This window comes from Rhinolophus sinicus, chromosome 7 (genome assembly GCF_057876585.1).
Source record: "Rhinolophus sinicus isolate RSI-liver-muscle chromosome 7, RSI-T2T, whole genome shotgun sequence".
In the NCBI taxonomy this organism is placed as follows: domain Eukaryota; kingdom Metazoa; phylum Chordata; class Mammalia; order Chiroptera; family Rhinolophidae; genus Rhinolophus; species Rhinolophus sinicus.
This window is the reverse complement of record NC_142507.1, coordinates 13,998,774-14,011,893: the sequence shown is the minus strand read 5'-3', so window position 1 is coordinate 14,011,893 and position 13,120 is coordinate 13,998,774. Positions and strand designations below refer to the sequence as shown.

Here is a 13,120-nt window from a genome sequence, read left to right as displayed (position 1 = left end):
AAAAATATCCATAAGAACAATGTTTATCAACATTTTAAATAAAATTTGAGCATTTGCATAAGGACTATTAATATCAATGTTTAATGTACCAGAACTTTGACCAGCAGAACATTTTTGGACATATAACCCACAAAAAGTATGCTTTTATATTAGAAAAGTTCCAGTAAAATTGTATGTTAACAATCGGTATACATTTAACAAGCTCCATCTTTCTACTGCATTAGGAGACACTAACCATCGTACTTACTTCTGTATAACATTTTGCAAGCTTAACATCATACCCAGTTCTCCTTTCATCTTTTCTCTGTTAGCACGGCATTCTGCCAAGTATCGAAGAGCCTACAGCAGAAATAGCAATAGGTTAATTCACACGTCCAGACTACGCAAAATTAAACCCACTACTAACTTAACTGCAAGAGAAAAAAAACAGGTTTTTGTTTTTAGAATCAATTTGTTTTGAAGTGTTTTGAAACTCTTCTTTCAGTGTGATGGTCACAGCAGTCCCTCGGGGAGAGGTGATCCTTTGAGCTGAAACAGCTGAATCTGCTCTTTGAAACAAAGGTTCCTAACTCATCTGCAAGGTCAAAATTAGGCTGTTCCTGTTTTATTTTCACCACTTCATCTTGTCAAGGATACAAGGAACTATATTCCATTTATAAATTTCAGGGAGTAGCCATCTTTCCTTTGATGATTTTTACATATGAGTTAAAATAAACTGCTGAGAGGGACAAAACATACAACTACCTTTATGGAATCAAGTGCCTCTAGTTCTATAATTCACCTTTAAAATGCATTTTTTTAACTGAAAAACAAAAGATGAACTCATTCTCACAAACTTATATTTTCTGAGTTCAACTTTTCTTGGGTACTTTTAAGATTTAAAGTACATTATTGCTGGTGGCCAGATGGTTGGGTAGAGCGCGAGCTCTCAACAACAAGGTTGCCAGTTCGATTCCCACTGGGCCAGTGAGCTGCACCCTCCACAACTAGATTGAAGACAACGAGCTGCCACTGAGCTTCTGGAGGGGCAGCTGGATGGCTCAGTTGGTTAGAGCACGAGCTCTCAACAACAAGGTTGCAGGTTCAATTCCCGTATGGGATGGTGGGCTGCGCCCCCAGCAACTAAAGATTGAAAGTGGTGACTGGACTTGGAGCTGATGGGCCCTGGAGAAACACACTGCCCCCCAATATTCCCCAATAAAATTAAATAAAAATAAAGTACATTTTTGCAAGTGTTTCCTTCACATGCTGATTCTATAGGGATTTCATTAGCTGTTCTACAGATTTCCTAATCTCTCACCATCCACACAAAAAAGGGGTACTTGATTCTCAGGAGAATACCTTCGTGAACTACACCATCCAAAACTCTGCCATCAAGTCCACTGACCCTCACATTTTCTAGTTTTCCTCTACAATCCATTTCCAAAGCACGTGGTCATTATGGAAAGTGGTACCAACTATGAAATTACAAAAACAACAACTTCTCTCCGACTACAATCTCCTATTTTTCCTGCAACTATTCCTACCTTGATTTTCACTTCAGGCCATAAAGGATTAACTGCCACGGAAACTGCCATCCCTCCATAAAAAATGAATAACCATGACAACATATATTAAACACAAAGGACAAGAGGCAGCACAGAATTGTAATCCCTGAGACAAGAGAAACGATGAGGTGGGCCCTACAATTGCCCCATCTCACTACTTTGGAGGCAGTTTCCAGACAGTAGCACAGGGAGGGGGAACCCAAGTGGAGCCCACTGGTCTTACTGAGTCAGGGAGGCAGAGACCAGAGGTAGGGAGGTTGGGGTGGTACAGTGCAATAAAAAATTAGGTCTTAGGAACAAATAAAAAATCGTTTGTCTTTGTCTTTCCTGGCAAGAGCTCCTAAAACTCAGGATTTTCTGAGTGGCAGGAGTGTCTTTTGTTATTCATAAAGAGGAAACTGAGCTCCATAAAATAACTTGAACAAGGAGATTCGGTTTCTGAATTAGTGACTCCGTCCACCTGCCAGGAGGGTGGTACACTCCAACTCCACAGGGACAGAAGTTCCTGTGCTCGGGACCCTTCCAGACCTTGCCCTATGTACCTGTTCACGTGTATCCTTTATAATAAACCGGTAAACAGAAGTCAAGTGGCTTCTGAGTTCTGCGTGCCGTTCTAGTAAATTATCAAACCTAAGGATGGGGTCATTGCAACACCCAATTTATGGCTGCTCAGTCAGAACTATGGGTGACCTGATACTTGCAACTGGCCTTTGAAGTAAGGGCAGTCTTACAGAACTGAGCCTTAAACCGGGCGAGTTTAACACTTAGTTCCACATAGTTCGTGTCAGAATTGAACTGGATTGCACACCCTACTGGTGTCCACAGAGGATCAGAGAACTGGTTGGTGTCAGAAAACACCCCAGGCGGCTAGAATTTGCAAAGCAGAATAACAGAAATGAGGGATGGATCTCCACAGTAAGAACACTCCAGACATCACTTCAGAGGGTCCCCAAGAATTTCTGGTTGAATACTGGCTTGAAAACGTCTGGGGTAAAAGGCCACAGGGCTAGTGAAGAAAACCATCAGAAAATAGGGAAAACAATGCCTGGTGCTACATTTTAAAGTGAGCTTTAAAATGTAGTAATAAAAACCTATCCAAAATGACCCATTGAGAGGGGGAAAAAAAAGACTAAAAAAAAAAAAGGAAAAAAAGCAGTGCAACAATGACCTGTGGGATATGAAATAGCTTACACGTAATTGGATTCTAGAAGAGTGCAAGGGAGGAGACAGAAAAAACTTGAAAAAATCATAAATGACAACTTCTCATAATTGATGAAAACTACAAACACACAGACCCAAGAAGCTCAACAAACCCTAAGCAAAACAAAACACAAAACCCTCCATTTCAAAATTGTTTGCTGAAAACCAGTGATAAAATCACAAAAGCCAGAAAAAGGCATTATATAGAGTGAAACAAAGGTAAGAATTACAGGAGTCTTCTTAGAAATCATATGAGCCAGACAAGGAAAAAACACCTTTTAAAGCAGTGGAGAAAAAGCCACCAGCAAACCTGCAATACAAAAAATGTTGAAGTTCTTCAGGCAGAATAAAAAGGACACCAGTAGAAATGTGAATCTATATTAAGGACTGAAGAATGCCAGAAATGGTAAATATGAGGACAAATATAGAATACACTTGATTTTTTTAATTTAAATGTTTTTAAAATAACTGTTTAAAGCAAAAAAAGTTGTAGATTTTTTAATATACATAGAAGTAAAATGTATAAAAAAATAGCATGAACAATGGGTGGAGAAAATAGAAATATACTGTTGTTGCAAGCTTCTAACTTTATACATGAAGTGTATGATTTATTTAAAAGTATACTGTGATAAGTTGAAGATGTGTATTATAAACCTAGAGCAACCACAAAGAAAAAATAAAAGGGTACAGCTAATAAGCCAATAGTGAAGTTGAAATGAAATTACAAAAACACCACACCTGTTCTTCAACCTGTTTAGGAACTTACACCCGCTGACCCCTCTACTTTCCCCTTAGCTCTGTCCCTCCCTGAGGACTCGCCTTCCTACTCAGCCTCACATCTACAGTCTATCATTCCAACCACTCCCTTGTCAAAATCCTAAACTCCCTCATATGGTCGGTCTGTTCAACTTACCTGGCTAAGAATCAACCCTGAACAAATCCAACTATTTGACTCTTGGGCCTATAATAAATAGCAGGCCGGAAGGGGGTGAAAAAAACTTTCAGAAGCCATAAGTACCATTATCAATTCAGTGTTACCAAACTAATCAGCCCCTCAACACGTGAGCAATCTCACCCTTCTCCTCACTTAGCACCTTTCACATTTTCTGTAACAACTATGAGCGCTTCTCCAACTTCTCTTACTCTAGCAACCCCTTGCCTCCTGAATTACACAGGTTCAAGTCTAGACTATTTAAAAACATAAAAACCCTTCAACTCCAAGTCCTTATCTAGAGACCAACACTCTTTCCTCAACTTTTTCACAATTCTGATTGAAATAGGACCAAAACTAGGGGTCATGCAAATTTTCCCATGTGTCACTACTGTTCCCTTCTATCAATGTCTGTTTTGCCTGTTAAATTTCATTCAATAAAGGTAAAATAGGAAATCTGTATTACACAGTTGGATTTTTGAAAACAAAAAGCCTGTGTCATTTTTCTGTATGATTTTATAAAATTAGACTAACTGGGAATTTATCATGGGTCCTTAAGAGTAAAGGGCAGTGAGTTTAAATTTTTCTATTATATTAACTTTCTTTTAAACATCTTGTTATGAAAATTTTAGAAGACACAAAAGTGGAGAGAAAATGTGTGGTGAACCCCATGTACCCATCATTCAGATTCAACAATTATCAACCACTTGGCAATCTTGTTTCACCTTCTATCCTGCCACTTACTACACTGGAGTATTTTACAGCAAATCTCAGAGAACACGTAATTTCATTTGTAAATACTTCATTACATCCCTAAGTTAATGGGTTTTTTATTAACTTAATGATCATACTATTATAATACCCAGCAACAGTATTAGTAGTGCTTTATTATCTACGATTTGATCCATATTCGTTTCAAGCTGTCTAAAAGTATGTTTATGGTTGATTTGTTGAAATCAAGATCCAAACAGGTCCACATATTACACCTGGCTGATATGTCCCTTAAGTCTCTTTTAATCTGTAACAGTTACTGCTATCCCCCTCCTCCACCCCACTGCCTTTCTCTTTAATGCCACTGCCTTTCTCTATTGTTTACGGACCCAGATTATTTGTCCTCCAGAAATTATCACATTCTGGATTTGCCTGATTGTCTTGTGTTGTTCTTTCACGTTTGTCTACCCCCCAAAATTTCTCATAACATGGTAGTTCCTTCTGTATTATTAGCTATGACCCTGTGTATTTTTCCTTTTCCTCTCCTTTCCTTATCTTTCCTTTCCATCTTATATTAAAACAGTATAATTCATCCACTGATGAATTTACGCGTTCATCCTTTATGCCAACAGGATGCGGCATATCCCTACAATGGCATATCATTCAGCCACAAACAGTAACAAAGTACTACTACACGTGCTACAATGTGGGTGAACCTGAAAACATTATGATCAGTGACAGAAACCCCGTCACAAAACCTACATATTACTTGATCCTATTTATATAAAAATAAATACGCATTTTTGCAGAAATAGGCAAATACAAAAAGAAACTCGCAGCCAAACTCGCAGCCACTTAGGGGAAACAGGGCGGGGAACTAGAGAACAGGTAAAAAGTAGTTTCTTTCCAAGGTGATGAAAATGTTCTAAAACTAACTGTGGTGATGGTGGCACAAGCTCATGAATATACTAAAACCACTGAATTGTACACTTTAAATAGGTGAATTGTATGGTGTGTGATTTACACCGTAATAAAGGTGTTACAAAATAAAAACAAGACAATTAAGTGCCTTTTTAATGACTGTCTATCTGTACTGATAAAATCCTCAAGATTTCTTAAGTGAAGAAAGGAAGCTGCAGAACACTACATGCGTGTAGTATACTACCATTTGTGTCAAAGGTGTAGACGCGTACATGTATGTCTGCACATACAGAAATACAGACTTACTATCACGTGCTCTACAGTCACTTTTAATTTTTTAGCATGTCAGCTAACACGTCTTCAAATCCTCCTGAACTGAAAAATTGTAACACTGAGACGAAAGGCAACTTACGAGCAAAGCCGAGTGGACAACAGGGGGGTTGGGATGGTCCATAAATAAAATAAGGCCAGGCAGACATCCCTGGTCCTGGACAATGGCTCTTCTGTTCAATGGATCTGCCGCTAGATCCCGTAGCTGGTTAACTACCGAGAGCGCGTCAGGTTCTTCATTCATGGTGGAGGAGGAAGAATTCATCTTCTATGCCGTATACATGAACAAAATCTTCTTAAATTCTGCAGAAATGGTTTGCAAAATTAGTTCTAGGCTGCTGAAGTGTATTATGGCATTTGTTAAATAATCAGGATTATAACACCTTTAGAAAGAAACAGATGAATGTAAATCACCAAAAAGCACTGGCAATTCCAGTTTAAGAGAAGTAAAATGAACCTAAGGTGACTAAAAAATAAATAAGTAAATCAAATTATTCATGTATGCACAATGTTTAAAGAACATGTCTTCTTCAATATTCCAATGAATTCCTTTTTAGCGATACACATTTTAACACTACAGTACCACAATAGACAAGATCTCTACAGTTCAAGCTTGTAACCTTTGCTACACTTCTCAAACTGTAACACTGTCCTTTTTCTCCTCTAGAGCATTTCTACAGCCAAGGTCAAGTGCCTTAGGGAAAAGTGGCTAGCTGACAGCTTTTTTCTTATTCATTTATGAACAAAACTCAGCATACTGGGTCTACAAAAGATAAAATCCCCTAGGAAAAAGGAAAGAGTCAAAGAAGGCTGTGAACAAAGAAACCAAGAAGGGTACTTCTCACCCTGTGCTTCAGACCAGTGGAGTTTGGGAGCTCACAGTGAATCTAAACTAAATCTAATCACATCTACTCACCTCTAAGTGTGCCATATTCAGAAGAATGAAATAGAATTTGGGTAATTCATTTGACAGATACGTAAACAGTGACAGAGAAGTTAAATAATTTGCCCCCGGTGACAAAATTTAGTACAAAAACTGGGCTAAAATCTTATTTACTATCTCCTAAACTGGTCAGCAGTCTTTCCACTTTCCATACAGTTCTTTAAAATTCGGCATACCTTTTTCCCATAAAAGTACACAGGGTATTTTAGAAAATGTAACATGCTAAACATACAAAAGCCAAAGAAACAAAGTACCAAAAAATAATCTTCATATAAGCAGAAAATTAAAAATAATAACTTTAGGGGCAGCTGGTTAGCTCAGTTGGTTAGAGTGCGGTGCTCTTAACAAGGTTGCCGGTTCGATCCCCACAGGGGCCACTGTGAGCTGTGCCCTCCACAACTAGATTGAAACAACTATGTGACTTGGAGCTGATGGGTCCTGGAAAAACACACTTAAATAAAAGTTTAAAAAAAAATTACAAAAAAATAAATAATAACTTCAATTAATCAAGTTACACAATATATTCCTTTTTAGGGAGAATCTAAAGGTGTAGACACTTTCCACAAATTAGGAGGTTTAATGATAATTTCAATAACAATGCTAACTGGGGAAAGGGTTGGGGACAAAATCATAACTCTAGAAAAGCTATTAAAGTTGTTTGTGGAGGAAAGGTAATAAGCAGAACGAGCCTTACCACGTATGGAAATATACAAAGCTATTAAGAGTAAAGCAGTAGCACGGGGGGCTGTGGGGGAGATAAAGACACTTTTAGGAAAGCTATTTATACATTCAGTATAAGAAAGCAGGCTCTCAGTGAGTAACTGGGATTTTAGGCAAATCACAAACTCTTTGTCTTACTTTCTTAATCTGTAAAATGAGGTTAATTATAGCAGCTACCAAACGGTGTATTGACCAAATGAAATAAAAGTACATGTAAAGGACTTAGATTAATGCCTGGGATATAGTAAATGATCAATAAATGATAGTAACAAGTTACACAAAGTCAAAAATCAATGAAAAACAGTAAGATTATTCAATAATTTGGAATAATTTCTAAGCAATTTTAAAACCACTGCTAAGGATCTTTAACACATACCACAGGCAGAAAAAAAAAAATCACATTCCAGATTAAAATACATTAAATTTATAGTTAAAATTTTTAACTCTGCAAGCAAATGCAAAATGAAGGACTCAAACAGGGCTTTATCAGGACAGTATTTGGCAGACAATTTTCTCAAAATTAAAATACTATGGTTACTGCAGCAAGAAAAAAGATTTAAAGAAAAACAACAGACTGATAACACAGGGATAAGACTTAAGGGTTTGGGGGACGTGTTGCCTCTTAGGTGCTTCTTTTACCAACAGCCTGAATATTTCTGTTTACAAACCAGCTTACCCATGAGTTTTACGTGCTGTCATCAGCACAAACCCTATCCAAAATGGAACCTGCAAAACCAATTGCTGGCTCAAAGGCCCAAGAGCGAAGTCACAGTTAAGAACCAAATACTCTGGGTGATGGTGTTTTGCATATAACGCTGGCTTTGGAACTAGAGCTCCATTTTCATCTAAGGAGACCTTAGAGAACTAACTATTCGATGGGAATGATTCTAAAAAAAATCATGGCCTTCCTGTTCCTTTGAGATGAACAAAAGTCAAAAATGGTTAAAACTTCCAATCTTCAAAGGCCACTGGTAAGGAGAGGGCTCAAATAAGGATCTGCCTAGGAAAAGATTGGGAATATCACACATCGAAAGTATCAAAGATCCTAACATGATAAGCAGAGGCAGAAGCTGTGGCCAACTGCTGGATTTCCTATTGACACCTAAATGAAGGCAAGAAAGGCAGGCAGAAGCTGTGAGGTGCTCCACTAAATTAGATGGGTTTTTGTGTAAAACTTCAGGAGATAACTCCTCTGTGTTACAGTTAATTTTTCTTATTTGAATATTCTTGCTATCATTATTCTGAGAAGTACCTGAATCCTGTGAAATGATCTGTGGACTGTCAAGTTCACATAGCAGATTTTATAAAATAGCTATTGAACAGATGAGAGAAAATGGGAACAGGTAAGTAAAAGATATACTTTAATTCCAATACATGTATTAGGTACATTTAATCTTTTTGTGTTAATTCTACCAATTTCACAAATACTCAAGTTGTTTGATAAAAATCTACCCTTCATAGGAAAATATTTTTTTAAACAACGTACTTTGATAGTCATTCTATCCTACCCTCTCTTACTCCCAAATTTGGCAGACCTCACAATTTTAAATACCCTTTTAAACTCACTTAACTGAGCAATTTTATAGCAACATATGAACCAAAATGTAAATAATAATAAAAAACACCCTCTCTTCTCCTTCCTTTGTCTACAATAAGTACGGCATTGGGTTCGAAAGAAAATAAGCTTGCTTTCTAGTTGCATTTTTCATCTCAAATACTAATACCAAATTGTAGACCTGGATAATCTACATCAGAATAAAGTGGATTATTACAATACAGATTCTAAGACCCAAGTCCAGACCTAAAAGGGAATCCTTGGAGGTAGGGGCCAAGACTTAGTTTAATAAGTGCACCAGCTGATTCCTGGTGCAATTAAGAGCCATAAAACTTTATTTTGGTCTATAAATGCATCTTTTTAACATGGCTAAGAACATCTGAATAAAACCCTGAACACTAAAACTCTACAAGATACTTTCTTTAATTACTGAGCAACATGAGGGGTAAGTGAATTTGGGCCTAGGTTTTGGTTTTATTGCCAGATAACCAAATTAATGAACTAGAAAGACCATCTCCTCTTTCCAAAGGAACTGCCGAGAAGCTCTTGATCAATGCAACAAAATTGTGGGGGAAAATTATGGTGGGAAACTTTGGGCACAGATTGTATGAGAAAACAGAAAGTTCTTGAAATTTTATTTAACTGTCAGCAGCTGTAGTTAATATTTCTTTTGTCTCAGCCATTTTAAGACCAGCACCTGATACCTTAGAAGTTAGCTTTGGATTACTATTTAAATATTCATGTCTCTTTTAAGATTTTTGGCTGCTAAGCTAAAATTGCCAATACAGACATATCTAATTTTTAAAACAAAATCATATCTAATGAGAAAAATGAAAAGAAAAAAAAAAACACAGCTTCTCCTCGTTATTGTTCCAGTCTTAAAAAACACAAGTGAATATACTGCATACCTTTTATTCTTTTGTTTAGTTCAATTTGGACAAATCATTGTAAGACAATGAATGCCCCCCAAACCTTTAACAAGCACTATGATCACCTAAGAGATGTTGTTAAAAAGCAGACTCTGATTCAATAGGTGGGGTGAGGCCTGAAATTCTGTACTTCCATTCAGCTCTCAGCTGAAGGCTATGCTGGTCAGGGAACCACATTGAGAAGCTACAAGTTAGGTGATAGCTGTAACTGGGCAGATGTCTTTTTTCTTTTTTCGTTCAGCCAAGATTTACCACTCAACTCAAAAGAATTATTTAGCTTTCACATACTAAGAGCTGCAGAGGACACAACCTAAATCGACAGTCAGTTAATCGAGTTTTGAAAGAGTTTTTAAGTTATCTAATCTAAGATTAGAGCTGGCTTTCTCCTTACCAGCAATTAACTCTCTTAGAAGTTGGTGAAGCGCTGGGCCACCTTCGAGCCTCAGTTTCCTCACATAATAATCTTGAGTGGTTGTCCAGATCAAATAAGAACTTAAGATGATATAACAGCACCGGCAATTACCATACGAGAACAATACTTGATCCTATGGGGGCTTTTCTATTCCTCCCGGTGTTGGGGTATGTTCCGCACCGCACTGATAGATCAGTACACTACCTCGAAAGCAGTTGCTAACCGCACGAATGCCCCCAAATAACGGTTCTTAAAATACAGAGATGTGACACTGGTCGCTCTTGAATGAAGCCAAACACAGCCACGTCCTTCTGCTCTCACTGTAGACACGCAGATGCACAAAACGAATACAAAGTTACCAATGAACAACTTGGAGATGAAGAAGTGAAATGACACCCATTAACGATGCTAGGGTTCGTAAAAATCGAACGTGCGAGGGACGGAGAGGAAGTGGATAAAGCTAACATTTTCACAGAACACATGGGCTCAGGGAGCTTTAAAGAGCTCAGTGGGGCGCGCTGCTGGGTCCTGATAAGAAGGAAAGCGGCGCGCCGCCACCCAGGCCGACTTGGTGCAGGGTCCGCTCTCAGCGGCCTTCCTGGCTGCACCGCTTTGTCTGCCGCCCCTGGACCATACATACCGCTCCAGAGCTTTAGGAGTCCAGAGTCTGCCGCACCATCAGGGCCACACCAACGGATGAGGACGAGGGACCCGAAGGGGCGGAGCGGGTTCCTCCGTTCACAGCCTCGGCCTCGGCGACAGCAAACCACCAGACTTTAGTAGTTCAAAGAGCGAGGGTGCCAGCGGAAAAAGGCTCTACAGACTCTCCCCCATGACCCTGACACCTCCGTCAATTCTGCCTTCTCACTGGCTGATACCATTCCAACGCGAGGATAAGATATCCAATCCGCGATGGCTTTCTTACACTAAAGCGTTCATTGGTGACCTAGGGAAATGCACTTAGCGTTAAACGAAAGCGTCCAATGAGAACCCAGTAACACTGACTTGGACCAAACGCCTCTCCGTCCACCAAGAACTACGCGAAGAAACTTGATTCCAGCTGATAAATCGTCGCACTTTCCCGACTACGATGCCCAGCGTGCCAGCGCTGGAGGAGCTTCGCTGCTGCGTTCCGGAATTCAAATTGAACGTTTCTTTCTCCAGCAACGCTTTCAATTCTAATGAAGCAGTTGCATATTATTTCATTCGCTTCTGAGTCTTAATTCGTAATATTTAAAAATTGTTTTGAGTTTTTTCTAAGACCATTAACACAATATTGGGCATTTCTTGGATTGTGTTTATTTCTTGCTAATGTCCACTGTCTTCCTAGCAGAGCGAAGTCCACGAAGTACAGTTTTTTGTTTTAAATAGTAAATTCTACTTTGGAACGATTTTTATCTTTTTTTCTTGTAGGGGAAAGGAACTTACTATCAAAGGGAATTTCTAAAATTCGTCATGAAATAGTTTTTAAACAGTTTTGTATTAGTTTATCAAAGTAAGGATTTATATACTTGTTTTATCGATGGCAGTCACTTAAGTTTTCTTTTGTTTAGGTATAGATTTTTTTTTAATTTCTCTGTATAAAAGTAATCTAAATCCCACAGCCCAGTCTGAGCATGATACATCCATTGCACTCAATAACCTCACTGAATAGATTTTGGATTCTCTTACCGTTTGATTCTGCCATATAGCTCATATATTAAAGTCGGAAGGAATTTGAGAGCCCTCTAATGGAGAAAGAAGTGGGTGAGAATATATATCGCGGACTGTAGTCTATGCTAATGTCTCCAATACTTAGTTTCATTTGTAAGTAAATTTAAAAACCAAACGTTTACTTTTGCTCAAAATTCTTTGACTTCCCTTATTCTTGGTTATCCTCTTCCTTTTAAGAAGCTCAAGAAGTAAACGAGCGGAACAGGAAAGGTCTCACACCATATGAACTTTAGCAAAAACAAGTCTGGCAGGGTTTCTGTTTCCCAAAGTCATAGGAGGGCGAGGTGGTTAAGTGAACACTGAGTCTGAAATACAAAGAAAAAAGAGATGGTAGGTCCAGTGGTAGGAGCACCAGCCTCAGTTGTAACAATCAACCAGACCATTCAACTGCTGGAACTGAAAAAAAAAAAAAAAAAGAGGAAAATAAAATTGTAAATGTAGAAAGCTGTAAAAAAGTAAATATAAGAAGTCCAAAGGGCACAGTCAGGTTAAACATAACCCATGTGATTGAGTAAATGAAATCTCATTCAGTATTGTTATTAAAAACAACTCCTTAACCCAGGAAAGTAAACTTGCTATTTTTGCTAAGGTTAATTTGTACATTAGAAAGAGAAAAGACACTTGGGATTTTTCCAACAAGTAATTGATGACTTAGGTTTGTAGCACTGTCCAGAATATATGTTTACTAGAGTATTTGTCTTCTATTTCACAATCTAAAATATAATCACTCTTCTGACATAGAGACATTCTTCCTGGCAAATGGAGAGTAAATGGCATTAAAAAGTGGGATATATTCACAAAGTAATTACCAGTTTCGTAAGCACCTATGGTATTACCAACCAAGGGCAAGTGTTTAAGGTTTTAAGAATATATATTCTCATACTAAAAATGTACGAACTTGAGACCAGTGAAATTACACTAACTGCTATTATGAGTCATTGCTTATTCTTAGCCTCAGATTATCTTGCCACAGAACACAAATGGAATGTCAAGTTTCTCAATGGCTGTGTTGCTTAAGACACTTGAAACAGATAATGGCAGTTTCATTCATTCAATTATGAGATATATATATATATATATATATATATATATATATATATATATATAAATTCTTTGATAATCCCCTGAAGGATATAGAAAAGAATGTTTACATATCCAGAGTGCCTGACATCCATTATCCAGACCATGGGACATCTGGAAGATTATCA

At 38.0% G+C, this 13,120-nt stretch overlaps 1 protein-coding gene across 1 annotated transcript in view; it reads right to left on the bottom strand.

Annotated features, from left to right (window-relative positions):
* Positions 1–11,043, bottom strand: part of ARMC1 (armadillo repeat containing 1) — a 35,095-nt gene extending 24,052 nt beyond the window's left edge. The window contains exons 1-3 of the mRNA XM_019710700.3: positions 10,840–11,043; positions 5,723–5,943; positions 248–339 (exon numbers count right to left, since the gene is read on the bottom strand). Of these exons, the coding sequence (XP_019566259.1) occupies positions 248–339; positions 5,723–5,905 (275 nt within the window). The 5' untranslated portion in view covers positions 5,906–5,943; positions 10,840–11,043. The remainder of the gene's footprint in view (positions 1–247; positions 340–5,722; positions 5,944–10,839) is intronic.
* Positions 11,044–13,120: the final 2,077 nt, after the last annotated feature.